Source organism: Ursus maritimus, assembly GCF_017311325.1.
Source record: "Ursus maritimus isolate PB19 chromosome X unlocalized genomic scaffold, ASM1731132v1 scaffold_X1, whole genome shotgun sequence".
Lineage (NCBI taxonomy): Eukaryota > Metazoa > Chordata > Mammalia > Carnivora > Ursidae > Ursus > Ursus maritimus.
Genome location: NW_024423319.1, coordinates 80,731,627 through 80,756,827, shown reverse-complemented (window position 1 = coordinate 80,756,827; position 25,201 = coordinate 80,731,627). Strand labels below are relative to the sequence as shown.

General features: G+C 38.4%; 1 protein-coding gene across 1 annotated transcript; it reads left to right on the top strand.

The window, feature by feature from the left end:
- Positions 1-20,598: 20,598 nt before the first annotated feature.
- LOC103680557 (GTP:AMP phosphotransferase AK3, mitochondrial-like) lies at positions 20,599-21,102 on the top strand. The gene has a single exon (XM_040631542.1). It carries the CDS (start codon positions 20,599-20,601, stop codon positions 21,100-21,102), a length of 504 nt encoding a protein of 167 aa, XP_040487476.1.
- The last annotated feature ends 4,099 nt before the right edge of the window (positions 21,103-25,201 follow it).

Genomic DNA, 25,201 nt, shown 5'->3' with positions numbered 1-25,201 from the left:
TTGTGTCCTATGATCTGTCCTGAAGAATGTTCCAGTATATTTGAGTAGAATGTATATCCTGCTGCTGTTGGATGGAATATTCTATATATGTCTGTTATATCCATTTGGTCTACAGCATGTTTTAAGTTCAGTGTTTTCTTGATTTTCTGTCTGGATGATCCATCCATTGCTGAAAGTGAGGTATTGAAGTCTCCTCCTATTATTATACAATTGTGTATTTCTCCCTTCAGATCTATTAGTATTTGCGATATATTTGGGTGCTCCAATGTTGGGTGCATGTATTTATGATTCTTATATTTTCTTGTTGTTTTGACCACTTAATCATTATATAATGACGTTCTTTGTCTCTTGTTACCATTTCTGGCTTACAGTCTATTTTGTCTGATATAAGTATGGCTATCTCCACTTTCTTTTGGTTTTCATTTGTGTGGAGTATCTTTTTTCATCCCTTCACTTTGAGCCTGTTTGTCTTTAAAGTTGAATGAGCCTCCTGTAGGCAGCATATAGTTGGGTCTTTTTTTTTGTAATCCATCTAGCCACTTCATGCCTTTTGATTGGTGAATTCAATTCATTTACATTTAAAGTGATTACTGATATGTAAGGACTTACTATTGCCCTCTTATTGATTGTTTTCTGGTTGTTTTATATTTCCATTTTTTAATTTTTCCCCTTCTTTCTGCCTACCTTTGTAAATTGGTAGTTTTCCACAGTTACTACTCTGTTTCCCCTTTTTTATGTTTTGTAAACTTTAGATTTTTTCTTTGCAGTTTCATGAGGCTTACATAAAACATCTTATAGATGAAATCATCCATTTTTTGCTGACAGCAACTTATCTACATTCATTTTTGAAGGCTTTGCCCTTTTACTCTTCCCCCCTTTTTTGATGTCACAATTTACCTCTTTTTATGCTGTGTATTTGTTAACAAATCCAAGTAGCTATAGTTATGTTTAATACTCTTTTCCTTTAACTTTGATACTGTAGTTAAGTAATTAATATACCATCCTATTATAGAATTGGAGTCTTCTGAATCTGGCTATATATTTTTCATTTTATCGGTATGTTGTATACTTTTATACATTTTCACATCTCTGATTATTGTCTTTTTATTTCAGCATGAAGAACTCCCTTTAGCATTTCTTCCAAGGCAAATCTAGTGGTGATATACCTTCTCAGCTTTTATTTGTCTGTGAGTCTTTATTTCTCCTTCATATCTGAAGGATAATTTTTCTAGATAGAATATTCTTAGCTGGCAATTTTTATCTTTCACCGCTTTGAATATGTCATTTTACTCTCTCTTGGCCTATATGGTTTCTGCTGAGAACTTTACCGATAGCCCAATGGGTGTTCCTTTGTAGGTTGTACTCTTTTTTTCCTCCCTAGTGGTCTTTAGTATTCTTTTTTTTACCTTTGATTTTTGATGGTTTCATTATAATGTGCCCTGGAGAAGGTCTTTTGGCATTGAGATAATAGGATCATCTGTTAGCTTCTTTTCCCCAAGCTTGGGAAGTTTTTAGCTACTGTTTTTTAACTAAAATTTCTTCCCCCCCTTTCCCTCTCTATTCTTTCCAGAATCCTGATTATTTAAATGTTTGCCCTTTTAATTGAATCCCATAGATCATGTAGGCTTTCTTTGCTCTGTATTCTTTTCTCTTTTTTTCTGTTGTAAATGTGTTGTTTCAAAATTCCTATTCTGCCAGTCATTTATTCTATCTTCTATCTGTTCTACTCTACTACAGATGCTTTCTGTTGCATTCTTCATCTCATTCATTGAATTATTCAGCTCCTGAATTTCTATTTGGTTCTTTTTTATAGTTTCAATCTGTTTTATAAGAGATTTTTAAAAAGATTTTATTTACTTATTTGAGAGACAGTGAGCGAGCAAGCGAGAGAGTACAAGCAGGGGAAGAGGCAGAAGCAGGCTCTCCACTAAGCAGGGAGCCTGTTGTGGGGCTCGATCCCAGGACCCCAGGAACATGACCTGGGCTGAAGGCAGACGCTTAACGCACTGAGCCACACAGGCACCCTGTTTTATAAGAGATCATAAGAAATTTTGTTCATGTATTTTTTTCTTAATCTCATTGATCTTTCTGAGTTATAGCTTGTTGAGTTTCTTCAGTACAGCTATTTTGAATTCTTTATCAGTTGATTGCATTATTCTGTGTCTTTGGGTTCAGTTGCTGGAGAATTATTGATACCTTTTCACAATGGCATATTTCCTTGATTTTTTGAGTTCCTTGTATTTCTGAGTTGCTACTTTCTCACTTTAAGTATCTTTACTTATTATTTTCAGATGGTGTACTTTTTGTTGGTGTTATTTCTCTGGGGAATAACAGATTTATAAGGGATAGACCTGCTTTACTCTTGTTCCCTCTTATGGCAGAATTTTTAACTTTATGTTTTCTCTTGTTATTATAATTTGCCAAGCTGCCTGCAGAAAGCTTCTCTTTCTTTAGTTTTACAAAAGGTGGCACTGCAGCTCCAGTTTGTGTTTTCTCCCTTGCCCACAGATTTTGGACTATTTTTCCAAGAGCACTCAAATTATCTGACTTTCTCTCACTGCCACACTAGGAAGCACACACAAGGAGCTGCCCACAGGGTAAGGTAGGTGGGGGGATTTAGCACTTAGAGCTTTAGGGATACCCATGGCCTGGTGGGGCAGTGCTTCGTTGGGGTACTCTCAAAGGTTTGTGGGCAGATTCCTGCTGAAGTCCTGAAGAAGACAGCTGGGAATTGCATTCCTTTAATGCCTTTTAATATTCATACCTGCTTCCTTCCCTTTCTCCTCCCTTCCTCCAGTGATGTAGGTCTTTCCTCAGAAATCTGGGTGCTACTGGAGAGAAATAGGCTTCTCTAGTTACCACTGCACTGAGATAGCCAGTCTCTCACTGCTTTTGCTTTCCACTCCTCCATGGAAGATGTTCCAGTTTCCACCTCCTCTATAGGAAGATCACCACTGCTGCTGCCAAACAGCTCAGATCCTTGCACTGTAATCCTGGGGAAGGAGGTGGCTGTGGTGATAACCTCCCTCTACTGTGTGTCCAAACTCATCTCTATCTCACTGCAAAGGTATGCTGGAATCTCCCTCCGACAGGCTGGACTCTAATAATTTTCTCATGTGTGGGTATCTGCCCAGGTGTGCCATTCTTCAGGTTTTCTTTCTGACTGCAGCGATTGGGGGTAGGGTGAGTTCACAACTTCCTTGGGTCCACAGCCCTTACAGAAGTCTTGTTTGTTTATTTTTTTAAGATTTTATTTATTTATTTGACAGAGAGAGAAAACGAGGACAAGCAGGGGGAGCAGCAAGCAGAGGGAGAAGCAGGCTCCCCACTGAGCAAGGAGCCCAATGTGAGACTCAATCCTAGGACCCTGGGATCATGACCTGAGCAGAAGGCAGATGCTCAACCAACTGAGTCATCCAGGCGTCCCATTGTTTATTTTTGGATGCACAGGTGGGAGCAAATCTTCCTGGATCCTTGGACGAAAGGTGTACTTTTGTTCAGTTATAGATGTCTATTTATTTAAAAAGTGGGGGGAGAAAAGAACAAGTTATGTTGCCATGATGCTGATGCAACTCTAGTTGGGGACTTTAACATAACTTTCTCAACAATGGATAGATTGTCCACTCAGAAAATCGGTAAGGAAACATTGGACTTAAACTACACAATAGAGCTACACAATAGATGTACCTAACAGACATTTACAGAACATTCCATCCAAAAGCAGTATACATAGTCTCCTCAAGTGTACATGGAATATTCCCAGGATAGATCATATGTTGGGCCATGAAACAAGTCTTAATAAATTTAAGAAGATTGTAAGCATATCAAGCATCTTTTCTGACTCCAATGGTACGAAACTAGAAATAATTACAAGAAGAAAACAGGAAAACTCACAAATATGTGGAAAGAAAACAACACCCTACTGAACAACTAATAGGTCAAAGAAGGAATAAAAAGAGAATTCAAAAAATATATTCAGACAAAGAAAGGAAGTACTAAAACTTATGGGATGTAGCAAAAGCTATTGTAAGAGGGAAGTTTATAATGATAAATGTCTACATTAAGAAAAAAATCACAAATAAACAACCTAACTGTATACCTTAGGTAACTAGAAAAAGAAGAACAAACTAAGCCCAAAGTTAGTAGAAGGAAGATGATAACAAAGATCAAAGCAAAAATAAATGAAATAGAGACTACAAAAAAAAAAACCCACAAGAAAAGATTGAGCTGTTTATTTGAAAAGAAAAATAAAATTGACAAAACTTTGGATAAAAGAAAAAAAAGAGAGGGTTTAAATAAATTATAAATGAAAGAAAAGACATTATAACTCATACCACACAAAGGATCACAGGAGACGAAAAGACTACTATGAATAATTATATGCCAACAAATTGGACAACATAGAAGAAATGGAAAAATTACTAGAAACAATCTACCAATACTGAATCACGAAGAAATTCATAATCTGAGCAGACCAGTTATTAGTAAGGAGGCAAAATCAGTAATCAAAAATGTCCCAAGAAAAATGTCCAGGACCATATGATATCATTCCAATTCTTCTCAAACTATTCCAAAAATTTGAAGAGGAAGGAACACTTCCAAACTCATTTTATGAAGTCAGCATTACCCTGATACCAAAGCCATACAAGGATACTACAAGAAAATAAAATTAGAGGCCAGTATCCCTGTTGAACACAAATGCAAAAATCCTCAACAAATATTATCAAATTGAATCCAACAGCACATTAAAAATATTGTACACCATGAGAAAGTGGAATTTATCCATGGGATGCAAAGATGTCTTTGCAAATCAGTAAGTGTGTTACACCACATTAACAAAATAAAGGATAAAAATGTGATAATTTCAATAGATGCAGAAAGATCATTTGACAAAATCCAACATCTTTTTGTAATGAGAACTCTCAACAAATTAGGTATAGTAGAACTGTACTTCAACATAATAAAGGCCATATATGACAAGGCCACATGTGACATCATATTCATTGGTGGAAAGCTGAAAGTTTTTCCTCTACGATCAGGAACAAGAAAGAGTGCCCATTCTCACCAATATTTTCAACATAGTATTAAAAGTCCTGGTCAGAATCATTAGACAAAATAAATAGATAAAAGAAAATAAATAAGGCATCCAAATCAGAAAGGAAGAAGTAAAACTGTCTCTTTTTGCAGATGACGTGATATTATATACAGACAACCCTAGAGACCCAACCAAAACTTTGTTAGAACTAATCAGTGAATCCAGTTAAGTTGTAGGATACAAACTCAGTATGCAAAAATCAGTTGCATTTCTATATAGTAACAACAAACAATAAGAAAGAGTAAATAAAATAATCCCATTTATAATTTTATCAAAAAGAATAAAATACTTAGGAATTAATTCAACTAAGCAATCTCCAGATTCAATGCAATCCCTATCAAAATTCCAATAGCATTATTCACAGAAATAGAAAAAAAAATTCTAAAATTTGTATGGAACCACAAAAGACCCTGAATAGCCAAAGCAATCTTGAGAATGAATAACAAAGCTGGAGGCATCACAATTCCTGATTTCAAATTATTTTAGAAAACTATAGTACTCAAAACAGTATGGCACTGACATGAAAACAGACACATAGATTAATGGAGTGGAGTAGACAGCCCAGAAATAAACCCACACATCTGTGGTCAATTAATTTATGACAGGATCCAAGAATATACAATGGGGAAAGGATAGTCTCTTTAATAAATGATATTAGTAAACTATATCATCACATGCAAAAAAAATGAAAATGGACCCCTATTTTACACCATAAAAAATAATCTCAAATGAATTAAATATTTAAATATAAGACCTGAAATTGTATAACACTTAGAAGAAAACATATGGAATCAGTTCTTTGACATTGGTCTTGGCAATGATTTTTTTGACACCAAAAGCAAAAGCCACAAATGCAAAAATAAATGGGAGTACATTAAACTAAAAAAGCTTCTGCTCAGCAAAGGAAACTGTCAATAAAATGAAAGGGCAACCTATGGAATGGGAAATAATATTTGCAAACTACCTGATAAGGGGTTAATAATCTAAAATATACAAGGAACTCATACAACTCAATAGAAATCAAGCAAATAACCCAAATAAAAATTGGGGAAAGGACTGAAATAGACACTTTTTTCAAAAAAGACATAAATCATCAGGGAAATACAAGACCACGATGTGATATAACCTCAGACCTGTTAAGATGGCTATTATCAAAAAGACAGATAAGAAACTCTAGTGAGAATGTAGATAGAAGGGAAATCTTGCACAGAGTTCTTGGGAATTTAAATTGGTACAGTTACTGTGGAAAACAGCATGGAGATTTCTCAAGAAATTACATAGAACTACCCTATGATTCAGCAATTCTACTTCTGCATACAGATCCATAGGAAACAAAACCAAAGATACTAAAGAGGTATCTCTACTGCCATGTTCATTGCAGCCATAACCAAGGTATAGATACAACCTAGGTGTTTGTCAGTGGATGAATGGATCAAGCAAATGTGGGATTATGTATATATACAATGGAGTATTATTCAGCCTTAGAAGGAAATCTTGCCATTTATGACAACATGGTTGACTCTAGAAGGCATTACGCTAAGTGAAATAATCCAGAGAAAAACAAATATTGCATGGTATTACTTATATGTGGACTTCTAAAAATAGAAAAGATAAAAAAAATTAGAACTCAGAAACAATAGAAAAGTGGGCCTTGGGTGGAGGAAATAGGGAGAGTTTGGTAAGAGTACACACTTTTTTGGGCATTGAGCTGGCTCAGGCAATCGAGTGACCTGACCAATTCTTGGTTTCAGCTCAGGTCTTGATCTCAGGGTCATGAGTTCAAGCCCCATGCTTGACTCCACACTGGGGGTGGAGTCTACTTAAAAAAAAAGCAAACACTTTCAGTTATAAGATTAATAAGGTCTAAAGATGTAATGTATAGCATGATGGCTAGAGTTGATAACACTGTATTGTGTAACTGAAATTTCTAAGAAGGTAGAACTTAAATGTTCTCTCCAAAAAAAGGGAGTAAATGTGTGAGCTGATAGATTTATGTGAAGTGTTCACTAACTCAATGGGGAGAACCCTTTTACAATGTATACATATATCAAATTATCATGTTGCACACTTTGAATATCTTACAGCTTTTAATGTCAGTTTTACCTCAATAAAGCTGAAAGAAAAAGAGTAAAGGGAAGGAGAGTGATGAGGTGTGGGTATGGGGGTGTGGAAGTGAAAGCACATGGTTTCAAAGAATATAGAAATGTTTAGTATGACCAGATGAAGGATGGATTATAGAGGCATGGGGGACTGTTGAGAAGTAAAGAAGTAGAATCCATTCAAGCAATTGGATTGGAAATTATATTGAGGAAGTAATAGAAAAAGTTCTAACACTTTAGCTGACAGCCCAATTTTTGTAGTCTTAGCTGCAGCAGTTGTTAGCAAAGTTCCCTCTTCCATTTAAAATGCATCATGACATTAAAATATTTTTTTCTGTTAAAAATATTTTAAAATATTTATTATTTCCCTGAAACTCACTGCCATATTTGCAGAGATCTTAGGGTAGATCTGTGAAGAACTGGCTGAAAAGCATAAGGAGATAGGATGAAAAGTATTTACTGCTATATCAGTTTTAAAAAGGAAGGAAACCAGGGAGAATTAGTGGACCATAATTAAATGAGAGACTGTATTCTTGTGACTCTTAAATAGCTACGGATTCGACTGGGGCAAGTCATTAAAGATTTATTGGTCTCAGTTTTTCACTTATAAAATGGGATAACAATATCTAAAGCTTTTTTGTGAGGAATAAAAGAGAGAATATACATTAAGTGCTTAGTACATTGGAAATCATTACATGAATTCGCTATATATCTTTTTTACCCAAAGAGAAAAATGTGTTCCTTTCTCTTTAAATATCACAAAATTTGTTGTATGTTAATACAGATTTTCTGTATATTCTTTGAATGTGTGAAGTTGTGTGTATATGTGTGCAAGTGTCTATGCAATGTGTCCAGATGCCTCTGCTTTTTGAAGTCATTAAAGCCACAGTTTTGTATGTTAAAAAGCAAAGTCTTTACTGAGTGAATCATTTTCTCCTTCAAGCTTTCTTCTCTCTCATAACTCTTCTGTTCTTTCTGGTAATACTAGGTTTTTAGAGACTATCCTGTCCTAGAGTCTAGAAAGAAATCTTGGCTCTTCTTTCTATCGTATATAGCCTCTTGGTGTCACCACTCTATCCTTCAGGGCCTGGTTGGGTAATTTCTCTGGGTAAGGTGTGTAGAGGGGACCTTGGAATTTGGCAGATTCTCTTCAGAGTTGTGAGTTTTGATTTGTAAATGCCTCTTTAAAAAAATAACGCTATGAGGCTCATCTTTCCTAGAACCTTAGAGGTATAAAGCTGAATATCTTCACCCTTAAGGGGAGTAAGCCAAGACGAGCTCCTTGTTCTCTTCCTTGTCCTCCATCTGCTCTACTTTACCAGGCTCAGAAAAATTCTGAGATCAAGGTAGGGGAATTGCTAAGTACTTGGCTTTAGGGTCTTTCTGATTTCTCTGGTGGCCCTATCAGGAGCATCCCCTAGGACTGGGAGTACCAGTCCCTAACAGAGCCTGGGACTGGTGGGTGAACACCTGAAGAATCCATAGGGTTGGAGGGTATATTCTTCGAGGGAGGAGATTCTGGGGCTGGTGTAGGTGTAGATATATTAACTTTTTAATTTTTATGTCATAATATTATTTCTTTCCCAGATTATTCATTTTTAGAGTTACCTTGATTTAGTTAAAAATATTAAGTACAGGTTATATGCAGATGAGATAAAAACCATGAAGGTGGCATGGGTTATTAAAATGGTAGAAATGCTGCTTAATGTCATATTAGGTGTTGAGAACTGAGCTGGTCACTGTGTGGATAGACACAGAAAAACGAGTCCAATTTCTAGTCCTCAAACACCTCAGAGCTGCCTAAGAGAATTTCTATAGCACCTGATACACTAAGTCACCTGATACACAAGCAGACATCTACAGAGAAAAAAGTCTATACTAATTTCAGATTGGAGGGGATATTTTTCCTATCAGTGTTAATGCCGAAACTAATTTTAATTCAACAAATATGTCTCCATATTTCATGCAGTGTGATATCTATTAGATATGAAAAGGCCAATGAAATGGGGTCCTTCCTCTCAAAGGTATCACAAACTAGTGAGGGGGCAAACACTAACAGAATAGCGTGGCAAAGAACTATAGCTACTGAATTTGAAGTCTGTATAGAGTGCTGAGAAGGGAGGAAAGAAAAAGAGGAGACAATAAAATAAATCGAATGAATGGGCAAAGGAGAAGGAAAATGAGGAAATATGTCTTATTATGAACATGAAAGCTCTAAACATACTTAGTAATTTTATCAATCAATGGATTCACATCTTTGATTCTTACCCATAGGAAAATGGCTCTATCATGGTGTCCTGGTGCCCTTTCATGTATCCATATAGGCAAAAGCCTAAGCCACAGCTAATCTTAGTCCTATAGGAACACCTTGTGATCTTCTCAGAACACAAGAGCATGGGAGGGCATGCGAACTGCTACAAGGCCATTTACTCACATTCCTATCTCCCCTAGGAGGCTGTCAGGAGACAATTTCTCATCTCCTCCCTGATTCTGAGGAGATAGGAAACTTTCTGTCCAATGTTCCTCAAAATAGAGCTGGGGAATATAAAGTCACTTAGTTGTTGTCTAGATTTGGTTCCAAGCAAAAAAGTACCTCACAATTTGTGTTGTAATCTCCTGGCCCCTTTTTTTCTGTTATCCTTTTTGATGTGTGAGACAAAGATCACAGGTTGCTGGTACCTTTGGCTAAGCTTCATTTATTATCTATGTAAGTAATAAACAGTCTAAATCTAAAAATTGTCTCATTGCATCTTTTCAGGTCAAAATAGTTAGACCTTAACTTTGGCCTTGCCTTGTTTTTATTAGTGAGCTTCACAAATTTTGTATCCAGTGTGGGGCTGTAAATTTAAAATATCCTTTTAGAAAACATGGGGCTGCATAGGCCAGGTTAGGAGATAAGATAGATTTCCTGGTATCTGGTAGTACATGCTCTCACCTATGTGGTACACGAAAGAGAAAGTAGGGTCCTCCTAGTAAGGGATTATATGAGACCTGTTAGGAAGGGTAAGACGCCTCATGATCAGGTAGTGCAGCCCTTGGCCTAGGAGGTGGGCAAGCTGAGAGGACGGGGTCTTCCCACAGGAGCTGTGTGAGCCAGGTTAGGGGATAGGATTCCCAGGGATCCCCTAGTGTTACCCATTGATAAATGTTTGGAGGTCAAGTGGCTAGAAGTAAGATCAAAATGAGCTGCTGAATTGATGTTTTGTTTTTATTATAAGTTCATCATTGTTGAGACCTGTGAGTGGCCATTTTAAACCAAAAGTAAAGTTGAAGATAACGTTTAACATGAAAGTTGCTTCCTCTGTGCCACATTTTCCCCCCACCCCTTGAGCTTTCAGCTACAGTGTAATCCAGAAGTGCCTAAGTTAAAATTCTTTGTTCCGTGTTTCTGTAAAAAAAAAAGAGAGAGAGAGACAGAGAGAGAGAGAGAGAGAGAGAGAGAAAAGCACCTAATAGAATGTGGGGAAACTTGCCGTGGAGGATTTTTTAAAAAAGTTAAAGTAACTTGTGAGTGAGGTTCAGGATGATTCATTATGTGTACAGTTGTAAAAATGTGTAATTGGTTTGAAATGTGATACATGTTTTAAATTTGAATGTTTATAAAATATTAGAAAATTACTTTCATATCCAAAGTTTTCACTGTACAATGATGTTTTGTTGGTTGGCAAATTAGGATCTCATTCTCAGTGGCCTTGGCAGCCTGCTAGCAAGAGTTCCTGATAAGCCCCCCAAAAATTCAAGGCCTGCTTGCCAAGAAAACTTCTTCAGATAATAGCAGCTTCACGGCATTGAATCCTTCTGCAAGTCAAAGAAAAACTGCTGCCTTTTGCAAACTAAAAAACAGTATGTTTCTGATAGAAAATTTGTAACTCCTACAAAAATTGGCCATTTATCTTACAGTAAGAGGTGATGCTACAGGGGACTTTGGCCCCACCTGTTCCTGGCAGATTGACTCCATTCAGATTTTTAAACCCCTCCTCTTAGAGGCCTATAAGGTTTAAATGTCTTTTTAGAAAAAGAAGTAGGTGAGACCCCTCAGGCTGAGTAGCCAGGTATGTAATGGGACCTTGGTGGGTAGTAGTAGACCTAGTTACTGAAGTGTTCAGTGCAAGGTAGAGAACTAGTGCTTGACCATCATGATAATGAGAACCCTAATGAGTCGCACCAGTAGTTACAGTTGGAGATAAGAGTTGGGGACCTTCTAAAGCTAAACAAAATATTCCTTGGTTGTTATTCACTCTCCTTGCTATTGGGAAAGCAAAACTATTTCCTCCTGATTATTAGCTATAGCCACAGATAAAGTACTCCCTGGTAATCAAGAGTTGTCGGATACTCAGAGATGTGCTAAGGTCTACTCTTACAGTGACTAGGAAATGTGGGAAATTAGAGATAGGTTTGAGCAAAAGCCTAATGAAACTACAGAGGCTTGGCCCCTTTGACTAGCAGGTGAGGGAGCCATATTAGTTTTGATGGGTGGGAGGGGATGGAAATCACTGGGCTACCTAAAGACGGACCCATACTTAAAGCCAGCATGGCCATGTGCACCTTGGCTGATGGATGACATGAGCATGGAAAAACATGTAAAGAACAACCAGGGCTTGTTGCAGTGGATCTTTACATTTATAATAAAATGGTGGTCTACCTGAGATGAGTTGCTGTCATCTGATAAACACACATAGATGAGAACAGGGAAAGCTATAACTTCCCTTATGGTCACTGTAACCCAAGCCTGGATTTATAATGGAGCATGTGAGTGCTCAGATGAGATATTTATCCATGGACAGACTGACTGGTTTGTTCAGTTGGTAGTACCAGGCTGTCAAGACCAATTACATCTTCTCTTGCATCCCAGATATTGCTTCCAGATTCTGTCCAACAAACTGTCAAAATGGAAACCTGGACAAAAGACTAAGACAATGTCTTTCAGGATAATGAAGAGAAAAAAAATTGAAGTTCTAGACCATAGAACCATGTTGACTAGGCTATTATGCCAGGGGAGCTCCAAAGAGGAATGTGACAATTGGCTCATTGTCTTAGTCTATTCATGCTGCTTAACAAAATACTAAAGACTGAGTGGCTTAAACAACAGACATTTATTTCTCACAGTTCTAGAGCCTGGGGAAGTCCAAGATCAAGGTGCAAGCGTATTTAGTGTCTGGTGTGAGATCCTGTTTCTTGGTTTATAGACAGCCATCTTCTTGCTATGGCCTCACATGGCACAAGGGTCAAGAGAGCTCTCTGGGAGTCTCTCTTATAAACACACTGGTCCCATTCATGAGGGCTCCATTTTCATGAGCTAATCGTGTCCTGAAATCTGCACTTCCAAATACATTGGGGATAGGATTTTAACATATGAATTTTGGGGGCACAAAAACACTCAGTTCATTGTACCCATGAAGGAAATGCACTATCAGACCATAAGAGGACTACAAAACTTAAAGATCCTGGCTGTAGTAGGGAATGATCCCTGGCCAGCTTTAGCATTTACTGTAGACAAACAGAAGGAGGACCAAGAGGAACTTGCTGAAGTTTGTGCTGTTCGAATTAGTGTTGATCCAACACCTTCAATATCACTTCTTTATCCAGACCTTACCAAACTTCAAGACAAAAAGATTAGGACAAGGCCAGTGTTCTTCCTTCCCTAAGAGGGTCTAAAGGCCTTGTGCACTGGTCAGGGTGTGTCGGGGACATGATGGAAATGAAGGTTGCCAAACCTTTTCAACTCTTTGAACATAGGGACAAAAGCACTATGGTGCTGAGCAGCACCCATGAGCATGGCCAGTATGGTATGCTAAATGATGCCTGCCCCCAAAATGTTCACATCCTAATCCCCAGAACCGGTGAATATGTTACATGGCAAAGGGAATGAAATAGTTGTGATTAAGTTAAGAATCTTGAGATGGAGAGCTTATGCTGGATTATCCAGGTGGGCCCAATGTGATCATAAGAATCATTATAGTCCTTATAAGAGGGAAGCAGAAGGTCAGAGGAGTGAAGATTCTATGCTGCTGGTATTGAAGATAGAGGAAGGGGCCATGAGCCAATGAATTCAGGTAGCCTCTAGAATATGGAAAAAGCAAGGAAATGGATTCTTCCCTGAAGTTTCCAAAAGGAATGCAGGCCTGCTAATGCTTTAATTTTAGAATTCTGACTTCCAGAACTGTAGCAGAATAAAATTGTGTTGCTTTGCGCCACTAAGTTTGTGATAATTTGTTATAGCAGCAATAGGAAAATTTTACAACCTCAAATTAAGTAGATTTGGAAATAAATCTCAGATTGGACAACTGACTTATAAAACCTTATATGTGGGTCTTTTGGGGCCAATACCCACTAAAGTGGTTGTAACATACTTTTCTTGACTTTAAAGGGATATTCCCTATTGAGAAATACCACAATTAGAACAGTGGTAGTGATGTGAATGCAAAACCAGGAGTCTGCCTGACTTCCCGAGTCTAGTCATGTAGTTACTGTAAAGCAATAAAGATACCAGGGTGATAATCAAGGACTAGTGGAGGCAGAGATGCTTAAAGAAACCATATAATCTTATATTATTTCTGTGTGTCTGGTGAAAAAGGCCAATGGTATTTGACACTTCACTTTGAACTATTGTTAACTCAATGCAGTAGTCTCCCTCATCCCTGCAATTCCAGATAGCATAATGATGACTGAGCATTTTGTGCAGTGCTGAGCACTGCTGATCTCTTCTTCATCATTCCTCTGGATCTACGTGATCAAAACTAATTTGCCTTCATGTGGGTCAGATTGAAATATATGTTTAATGTGCTGCCTCAATGTGATCTGAACTCTCCCATGATTTCTCATCATTGAATAGGCTGAGACATAGAAAAGACTGAAACCTCACCACAGGTTTTCTAATAACATTTCATTGATGACATTATTTTGGGCTGGAAGGGCTAAAGACAGCACACAGACTGTCTTAGATAAATGGTACAATATGTGAGTAACCAGGGCTGAAGGATTAACTCTGACAAGAATCAGTGGCCAGCAGTGCAAGTAATACTCTTGGTAACCATGTGGGCTGATGCCCAGAGAACAACCCCTAAACTTATTATAGAAAAACTTATTACCTTAAAAACTCCAGCAAACAAAAGGGGGCACAACATCTGATAGACTTGTTCAATATTTAAAGTTCATCATACCTCATCTGAGGAAAAAGTAACCATCTTTGAATGTGGCCCTGACCACCAACAGGCCCTAGAAACTATCTAGAAAGTTGTATAGACTTCCACTTGGGCCACTCAGCTCTAAGGAGCTACTTCAGGTACAAGTGTCAGTAATTGACAATTATGCAGACTGGAGCTTGTGACAGAAAGGTCTGGTCACTACACAATGGTTCTCCCCAGGGTTTTGGATAGTCCCTCACCAGGCAGCAGGTGACCACATGGTATACCTCATTTGAGAGACTATTAGTGGCTTGTTATTGGGTGTTGGTGGACTCTGAGAAACTGACAAAGCAACAGCAATGTTGTTACAACCTGATATCCCTACCCTCGGATGGGTCAGAAATGAGAACACCCAACAAAATAGATATTGTACAAAAGCATCCATTATTAACTGGAAGTGGTATATTCAGGGGAAAAAGTAAGATAGGCATTATGGCATCTCACAGTACATAAAAAAGTGTCTGGTCACCATCCAGATGAAGTTGTCTCAGATATGGGGTCTGTGCCAGCACCTTGGGCTTCTTGGGGCTTTAGCACACTTGAGGTTCCTGAGGATACCTGGGCCTGATTCACAGATGGATCAGCTGAATTCAAGGCCATGAGGTGTACTGGGTCCCTGCTTCTGTGCAGCCCCAAAGAAAACTGTACTACAACAGTGCATGAAAAAGAGAACTTTGTTCAAAAAGATATTTCCATGGTGTTTGCCCTGGAAAACACCTCCCAGAATGCACCCTGTTACATGGTCACTGACTCATGGGCAAAAGCAGGAGTTTGTGAGTTTTCCTGTTTTCTTCTTGTAATTATTTCTAGTTTCGTACCATTGGAGTCAGAAAAGATGCTTGATATGCTTACAATCTTCTTAAATTTATTAAGACTTGTTTCATGGCCCAACATATGATCTATCCTGGGAATATTCCATGTACACTTGAGGAGACTACGTATACTGCTTTTGGATGGAATGTTCTGTAAATGTCTGTTAGGTACATCTATTGTGTAGCTCTATTGTGTAGTTTAAGTCCAATGTTTCCTTACCGATTTTCTGAGTGGACAATCTATCCATTGTTGAGAAAGTTATGTTAAAGTCCCCAACTAGAGTTGCATCAGCATCATGGCAACATAACTTGTTCTTTTCTCCCCCCACTTTTTAAATAAATAGACATCTATAACTGAACAAAAGTACACCTTTCGTCCAAGGATCCAGGAAGATTCGCTCCCACCTGTGCATCCAAAAATAAACAATGGGACGCCTGGATGACTCAGTTGGTTGAGCATCTGCCTTCTGCTCAGGTCATGATCCCAGGGTCCTAGGATTGAGTCTCACATTGGGCTCCTTGCTCAGTGGGGAACCTGCTTCTCCCTCTGCTTGCTGCTCCCCCTGCTTGTCCTCGTTTTCTCTCTCTGTCAAATAAATAAATAAAATCTTAAAAAAATAAACAAACAAGACTTCTGTAAGGGCTGTGGACCCAAGGAAGTTGTGAACTCACCCTACCCCCTGGCAGGAGGATGACTAGAGAATTCTCAGCCTCTGTAGAGACATTAAATGGCAGCAAATCACGCAAGACTCAACCCCTGTTGGTAACCTACACCTACACCTACACACACACACACACACACGCACACACGCATATGTATATCAACTTGAGTATTTGGCCTATGTGGAAGACAGATGGATCTTCGAGAATGATAGTGGATCATCATAAGCTTAACCAGGTGGTGCCTCCAGTTGCAGTTCAGTTCTTTTGGAGTGTAGCACATCTCTTCATGGGTCATGCTTTGTACCTCACCTTTAGGGGTCTGCTGAGACTTGAATCTAATTACAGGTATAGAAGCAAATGGGTGGTGGGAATGAGCCTTGAGGAGAATCACCATTGTCTTGCATGGCAACTGCCTGGGTGAAGACATTACAGTTTCCTAAAGTGATACAGGGCTAATCTCTTCAGATGGGGGTGGAAGGGCTGCTAACTCTGAAAGTGGGAAAGCTGCTACCACTGGGGTTGGCATTTTCATTGGCAAAGCAGACTCATCAGAATTTAGAGGTGTCATGTCGTGAACTTCATCAAAATATTCCCATATGTTCCCATCCCAACTTATAATATCCCATCTTTTCTTTTTTTTAGATTATCAAAGCACTTTTATTTTTTTTATAATAATAATATTTTTTATTATATTATGTTAGTCACCATACAGTACATCCCTGGTTTTTGATGTAAGGCTCGATGATTCATTAGTTGTGTATAACACCCAGTGCACCATGCAATACGTGCCCTCCTTACTACCCATCACCAGCCTACCCCATTCCCCCACCCGCCTCCCCTCTGAAGCCCTCAGTTTGTTTCTCAGATTCCATAGTCTCTCATGCTTCATTCCCCATCTTTTCTAATCAATGCCCTTAATAGTAGACACCCTGTGAGACTGGGACTTCAACTTGTGTTGTAACTCAGCTATTTGCTGGATGAAATTCTGTGTTTGATTTTCAGCAGTCTCAGCCCTGCAGCTGCAGGAGATAAGGGTCTCCTTCAGGGCACACAGAAAAACTTTCAGATAATTTATGTGGTGCTTGAGCTGGGAATTAAATCCCTGAGCCCATCCTTTTTTTTTTTTCCACTACTTTGTCCAGTGACATTAGGAGCATCCTCCTAATAAGCCAATCTCATTATATTCACCAATTTTCCAAAAATATTCAAAACTACCATATATGCGGTCACCCAACTCCTTGCTTCTTATAAGATTAGGAATATACAATACAAGTATTTTGTATATCTGTATTGCCAGACCCTGCCATGTTCTATCATTGCTCTTTACTACTGGAAATAGTCATTAGCATCTTTAAATCTAATAAGTATGGAGAGTCAATTCCAGAAACTCTGAAACAGGTCAGAAAACTCATTCTTAACATCTATTCCTCTAGAACCACTGTCAGTATCAAAATCTGTATTAATCAGGGTTCTCCAGAAAAACAAAACCAATTGGATATTAATTAACTTATTCATTTATTTATCATGAAGAATTGGCTCAAGTGATTATGGAGGCTAAGAAGTCCCAGGATCTCTCACCTGTAAGCAGGAGACCCAGGAAAGCTCTGAAGGCCTGAGAACCAGGGGGAGCTGATGGTATAAGTCTCAGTATATGTGCTGCCGAAGCGAGCACAATGGTATAAGTCTCAGTCTCAGGGCAGAAGACTGGTGTTCCGGCTCAAACAATAAGGCAGAGAGGGGACAATTTCTTCCCCCATCTGCTTTTTTGTTCTATTCAGGCCCTCAACAGTTGGATGATGACCACCCTCATTGGGAATGGCAATCTGCTTTACTCAGTCTATCAATTCAATTGTTAATCTTATTCAGAAATATCATCACAAACATACCTAGAAATAGGGGCACCTGTGTTCTCAGTCAGTTAAGCATCTGCCTTTGGCTCAGGTCATGATCCCAGGGTCCTGAGATCGAGCCCTGTGACAGGCTCTCTTCTCAGCAGGGAGCCTGCTTCTCCTTCTCCCTCTGCCTGCCTCTCTGCCTACTTTGCTCTCTCTCTCTGTCAAATAAATAAATAAATAAAATCTTTAAAAAATACTTAGAAATAATATTTAGCCAAATATCTGAACACTATTCCAGACAAGTTGACACATAAAAGCAACCATCATACTGATCAAATCTGCAGTATCCAAAAAAGCACACCTGGATACAGCATTCATCTGAATATAGCACTGCGCAGGGTATGGTAATTCATCTACAATCCAGGGATGAACCCCAAAAGCAAGACCTACTGATTCCAGGGCTGAACTCAAAAGCAAGACCTAGTACATGAGACTAAGAAGCCTAGAAAATGTGCCCAAACTGCTAGCTACACAGTCAAGTGGCAAAGGGAGCTTTAGGTACTTATCCTGAGGTACTAGATCTGGCCAATCCTGGCAAACAGACTATAATAGCCCCCCTATTTTCCTCTTGAGAGTACCACTGGGCATTGACTTCATAGATACCTTTTCAGGATATTGTATTACCATCCCTGTCTACTTAGCAAATGGAGACCATACTATTCAATGCTTCTTAGGTGAACTGTGTAGCATATTTTGATTCTCTAAACATGTGATTAGACATTGATGCTGTCTTTATAGCAACAAATAACAAGTAGTGGGAAGTTATATAGGAATTCTATGGACATTTTATGCCCCATATCATCCCCAGGCAGTAGATGGATTGAAAGATAAACTCTTAAAGGAGAAAATGAAAAAGATAATTGGATAATGAAGGTTCAGCTCCCAGTGGAACACACACTTATGATAGGCAGTCTGGACTCTAAATATGGTAATTCCACAGAAGGTTACCTTCCATTCAAATAAAATGCCTAATTATGAGGTTGGGGGTGGGGTGGGGGAGGAAGCCTAGACGGCTGTAAGTAAATCCAAACCATATAATTCATTCTTCTCACTCTATTGTTTGTTACTTCCATACTTGCTCCTGGCTATTAGAACTTGCAAGAAACAAGATTGCGGGGATGGGAAACTCTGATCTGATGCTTCTTTAGTTATCTGACTATGCTTGTTGGATTTGGGCAATTGTGGCTATTGTAATAATAATAATCATTAATATGAGGTAATAACACCTAAGGTGGTCTGGGCATGGCCCACATGTCAGGGGGTGCGAGATCATATCAAATGGTATAAGAAATACAAAAAAGAAATTTCTGAATCACACAGGTACAAAATCAGGGATATGGTTTGGGTAACACATTGGGAGGATTGGAAAAAATGGTGAAGTGATTGCTGCAGGAACCAATCATACCAATCATGTGGCTATGGAAAGACAGTAAGTTGGAAGTTTTGATAAATAATTAGCATTTGTGGACTGGAGTATAAGATTGATGTTCTCTTTAAAGTAGCCCTGGGACATTTGTCATGGTCCAGATCCATTTCTGTGTCATAGAATGAATGATGTGTTTCAAATTTAGAATAAGCTGTTACTGACACTAGGCTCATGAGAATAATTTTTACCCTGTGACCAATTAATTACGTATCTCAACCAGACATTGGTCCCCCATTCCACAGAGCATTCATGGGAACGGCTATACCCTGTGAAATATATGCAATGTATGAACTAGTCAGGTGGTCACTTGTGTGGAGGAAGAATTATCACTATTTGGAAAGTGGTTGCTATTTGAAGATTTGAATTTTTGAGGTTCACAGCCCTAAAGGTGGATGGCTCACTAGGACTCCACAAAATACTTGAGTTCCTGTTGCTGCCTATGCCTGTCACTAAAAAGATTTCAATCCCAAGGATAATTATGGAAAAATGCCAATGACACTCTTGTAGCATACCAGGAGATTAATTCAAAGCCAATTTAAGCCCAGGGTCCTTAAACCCTAAAAAACAAATATTGCCATGTTGGGATACCAACAATGATGCCAATTTGAGGCTCTCTGGAAAAAGAAATTTATAAATAAATAGGGTAGGGATAATGCCTCCAAGTATATGGAAAGAGAGAAAAAAGAGGGAGGGAGGGAGAGAGAGAGAGAGAGAGAGGGAGATGAAGATTAAGGAGGGCACTTGTGATGAGCACTGGGTGATGTATGAAGTGTTGAATCACTATATTGTCCACCTGAAACTAATAATACACTGTATGTTAACTATACTGGAATTAAAATAAAAACTTAGAGAAAAGAGGAGAGGAAGAAGAAGGAAGAGGAGACAAGGAAAGAGGAAAAGAAAAAGGAGGAGAAAAAAGGAGAAGAAGAAAAAAGTGGGTGTAGGAAGAAGAAAAAAATTAAACAAAGGTCCAGAATCTGACCCAATTGGAAACCCAACATTTACTAAATGAATTCATACAGGAAAAAAAAAAAAAGGTCGCTAATTGACATTTGTGCTTCTGTAGCATTAGGTACTGAATTAATTTAACAACTGCTGAAGATCAAAACTGGCAAAATTTCATGGCCTTAATCAATTCTGGGGCTCAAATTGCAGTTATATCTCTGATCTCATTAAATGTATACATGTGATGGATAATTTTATGTTTCAAATTAGAGGGTGTTTTTGAATGAGACAAACATTCTGCAGCCGGCCATCCGGGGCGGGGCGGTGGAACAGAGGGAGTACATAGCCAGGGAGCCCGCTGTGGGCTCTGTCTGGGCCTTTCCCTCAGGCCATGGAGTGGTTCGCGAGGTTGCTGAGTGCAGTGATCATGGGGGCACCATGTTGTCGTGTATAACCAAACACTTCGTGCTGAACAAGACATGCTTCAAGGCATAGAAACTGGTGTGTTAGCCAAGACTTTCACTGACCAGGGGAAGCTCATCCCAGATGATGTCATGACTCAATTGGCCCTTTGTAAGCTGAAGAACCTCACCCAATATAGCTGGCTATTGGATGGTTGTCCAAGGACACTTCAACAGGCAGAAGCCTTGGATAGAGCTTATCAAATAGACACAGTAATTAATCTGAAAGTGACTTTTGAGGTTATTAAGCAATGTCTCACTGCTTTCTGGGTTCATCTAGCCAGTGGCCAAGTTGACAACATGGAATTCAACCCTCCCAAAACTGTGGGCATTGATGACCTGACTGGAGAGCCTCTCATTCAGTGTGAGGATGATAAGCCAGAGAGAGTTGTCAAGAGACTGAAGGCTTATGAAATCCAAACAGAGCCAGTACTGGAATATTACCAGAAAAAGGTGGTGTTGGGATGTTGGAACCATTCTCCAGAAGACAAGATCTGGCCCTGTGTCTATGCTTTCCTATGAACAAAAGTTCCACAAATAAACCAGAAAGCATCAGTTACTCCATGAGGAAAAGTGTATATAACTAGTAAGATGAGCAGAGTCTCCTCATCTGTGCATTTAGAAGTTTCTTGTCCTGAGACTTGCATGTATGAATTCTTTCTTTTTAAATAATAATATTTTTTATTATGTTAGTCACCGTACAGTACATCCCTGGTTTTTGATGCAAAGTTCGATGATTCATTAGTTGTGTATAACACCCAGTGCACCATGCAATATGTGCCCTCCTTACTACCCATCACCAGCCTATCCCATTCCCCCACCCCCCCCTGAAGCCCTAAGTTTGTTTCCCAGAGTCCATAGTCTGAATTCTTTGAAAATTGTTAGTTTCACTTCTACTGATTTTATCCTGGAAATTAAGGATGTGCCAAATAAGTCAGATACTAAGATTCATCTTTTCATCTAGTGTGTTTTACCCAGTTATCTTCTATAGGTGTGCAAATAAAAAACATCAGGTATGTCTTAACTTTTGAAAAATCTTCTAAAGCAAAATTAAAAGAGCAATTGGTTGTAATATAACTTTTGTTTGAAAGAGTAAATGGTTGATAAAAATTTTCTTATTCTGGAAAAGTTAAAAAAATCCATGCCATTTGGGAAAGTATCTCATCAAAGACATTTGCATAGATTGATGCCAGAAAACTGGCATCATTAGCACTGTGATACATGGTTTTGTGAGACACCATGTCTATCAAATTTCAGAAAAAAAGCAACTGGATATGCAGATTAGTTTCAGGATGCAAAGTCACTGCTGCTTTTACACTAAGAAACTTATAGGCTTAGCCATATGCTATATTTATTTTGTTGTTAAACATAACTTCAGTTTACTCAGAAGTTTCCATCTGCTATAAAATTGTATTAAATTTGGTGACTAACATAATATAATAAAAAATATTATTATTAAAAAATTGTATTAAATTAGCATATAGGAAAATATTACTTTCTTATGGCATGTTTTCTTTTGAGAATACATGTGCATTGAGGAAAATGATTTATGTTAGAAATTGACATTAGAAGTTCTTGCAAAAGCACCAAAGTTGAGTTTTCAATGGAAAATGTAATTACAGTCTTGTTTTCAGATGTTACTCAGGTTAAGAAGTATGTGCTTTAGGATCTACTTGCCAGTTTCCCTTTTTGATCACTATGGATGATCTGCCTTGATGAGTAACAAATTAAAGTACAAAAAGAAAAGAAAACCCATGGCCCTAAGTAAAGCAAGCATATTTTGTCATTAGGAGATAGAAATAGATCAGGAAAATTCCCTACATACAAAGCAATCATAATTAGTAAACAGGTGTAGCAATTAAAAGAATTTACAGGACAAGTTTATAAAGACCAGGAAAGTAATTGAGTTTGCTGAAGGAGTTCTTTATTCCTAATCAAAGAAGTTGACACCTGCTAGCTTTCACTGCCATTCTATCATGTGGCAGGGAAAGAACTCTGCCTGTGTGTGTAAGTTGAGTAGACACTTGAAGATGGTTTGATTTCTTATTGGGGCAACAAGGATACATACTTATGTCCTGTGGCCTGGTAGGAGGGGTGGGGCAATGAGAGGTGGAGGAGAAACCCAGCTACATCTTCAATGGCATATTTACTCTTACTTTACTTGGTGTTAAATCAAATGAAACAAGTCCTTGTACAAGCTGTTATTAACTGCCTTTGAACATTTGACCCATTTTGTTCCAGGCACTTAAAATACAAATGTTAGCAAGCAAGTGGTTCTTTATGTATGTTGTGGGAGAAAAACTCATTTTCTTTTCTTTTGATTTTTAAAAATTCAATGTTGATTTTTCAAAATGGACCAAGGCTTTCAAAAAGGATTATAGCAAACATTTAATTATTTATGAAACTTTCTTTTTTTTTTTTAAGATTTTATTTATTTGACAGAGAGAGATACAGTGAGAGAGGGAACACAAGCAGGGGGAGTGAGAGAGGGAGAAGCAGGCTTCCCACTGAGCAGGGAGCCCAACATGGGGCTCGATCCCAGGACCCTGGGATCATGACCTGAGCCAAACGCAGACGCTTAACAACTGAGCCAACCAGACACCCCTATGAAACTTTCTATAATGCCTTATTTGAATATTATGTGCTTTCTAAAAATGTTGTGAACTACTAATCTTATGGATTATCACCGGGTTACAAGGCATACATTGGTATTAATGTACTTGAATAAAATTGAATTTTATTTAAAAAATTACATCAGTGAGCTTTGAGCAAGCATACTGCCCTTCATAATGTGAGTGGGCCTCATCTAATCAGTTGAAGGCCTAAAAGGAACAAAGAAACCATCTTCTGTGAGCAAGAGGGAGTTCTCCAGCAGATTGATGTTGGACTTAACTGCACCATTGGTTCTCCTGGGTCTCCAGGCTGCTGGCCCACACTGCAAATTTTGGATTTACCTATAATCTCATGAGTCAATTCCTTTGTAGTAAATCTTCTCATGTTTATATACATATAATCCTACTGGTTTGGTTTCTCTGGTGAACCTTATTAATGTAGATTATCATACCAAATGTTTTCAGAAGAACAGAATCTTAAGCAAAAATCTTTTTAATTAGTTCTGGGGCTTCTGGTATCTCTCTAATCTGGTTAGATTTAATGGCACTGATGACTCTATTTCCAGGAGTAAAGAGAGCCTTGGTAGCCATGGCATAATCTGGCAATAGAAAGAAGCTAAATATCAACATGAGATACTCCTAATAAGATACTTAGAAGAAGCAAGGAACTAGGTGATCATTCATATGATGCTTTCAAATATGTTTATCACATTAACAGGTATAATGATATTGGCTGGTTATTCCGAGTGTTGCTGGACAAAGTAAGGAAAGAAAAGGATGAACTCAAGACTTCAAATTCCCAGCTCAAAGACCACATAAATGATCTGAAACCTTCTGTGTCTGCCCTGAAAGAGCAGGGAGTCACAGGGTTCAGATTGCTGAAAACCCACAATCTGATCCTGTGAGTGGCTGAATGACAACACAGTTTGAACTCCCAGCCTTGCACGGTGTTTACTGCTGAAGTGAAGGCATTGATTGGAAAACAATGGAATCCCGATAGTCGAAATGGGAACAATCCCCTGACAAAACTGGGGATGTTGAGCTCCTAAATTCTGAAGAGTCTTCTTTGCCAATTTAAGTAGCTGCTCCACCTTTGTCTGAGGGGATTAACCCTATATTGCATAAGGAAATTGTAATAACCTCCCTGGAGGCAGTTGCCATACAAAACAATGCTGATTCTCTTCAAGACTAACTCCCACTACTCCTCTTTCCCACCACCTTCTCTGCTCTCCTCCGTACCCCTAGTGCTAGATTCTTGGTATTCTAAGTGGTGCTCCACAACCTCTTAGGTATTGCTAATGATATGCCCTTCTGTAAGGGAAGTAGAAGCCATTGTTATTTCTCTCAGAAGTGATCACAGATGTATGGCTTTGGCAGGTGTGAAGGTAGGAATGTTTGCAGTGGCCTGAGGATTCCTTTGCTAATCATTTGCCTCAGGACTGCAGGGAGTGGGGACTTCTGGTAGTGGTTTCTTCCAGGTGCCTGACTGGCTGCATTTCATTGGATTCTACATCCAGTATGATTTCCATGATATCTATAGATTCATAAAACTTGATTTTCCTTGATTATTATTTTCTTTGGTGATGCTGAATATTTCTAGTTTAATGATCACAAATGAAGTAGTGGTAACAAATAGATTGGCTTTCTATGTCAGCTACACCACACTCAAAAAACACACAAGTTATATCAGTTTGACTTCCATTCCTAGGGATGTTTGGCAAGAGATATAATACCCGAGCTTCAGTGACTACTTCCTACTTTGCAAGGTCATTACTAGAATAAAATTAATTGTATTAGTAATAGGAGTAAAGATAATATTAAAATAGAACAAATAATAGTACTGTTATGGGCTGATTTGTGTTCCCTCAAAATTCCTATGTTCGAGTCCTAACAACTGGCAACTCAGAATGTGACTATATTTGGAAACAGGATCTTTCCAAAGAGATCAATAAGTTAAACTGAAGTCGTTAGTGCGGGCCTTCACCCAATATGACTGGAATGCTTATAAA

What these genes read in the sequence shown, in the direction of transcription:
- LOC103680557 (XM_040631542.1), top strand. Translation starts at nt 20,599, where the DNA reads ATGCTTCAAGGCATAGAAACTGGTGTGTTAGCCAAGACTTTCACTGAC.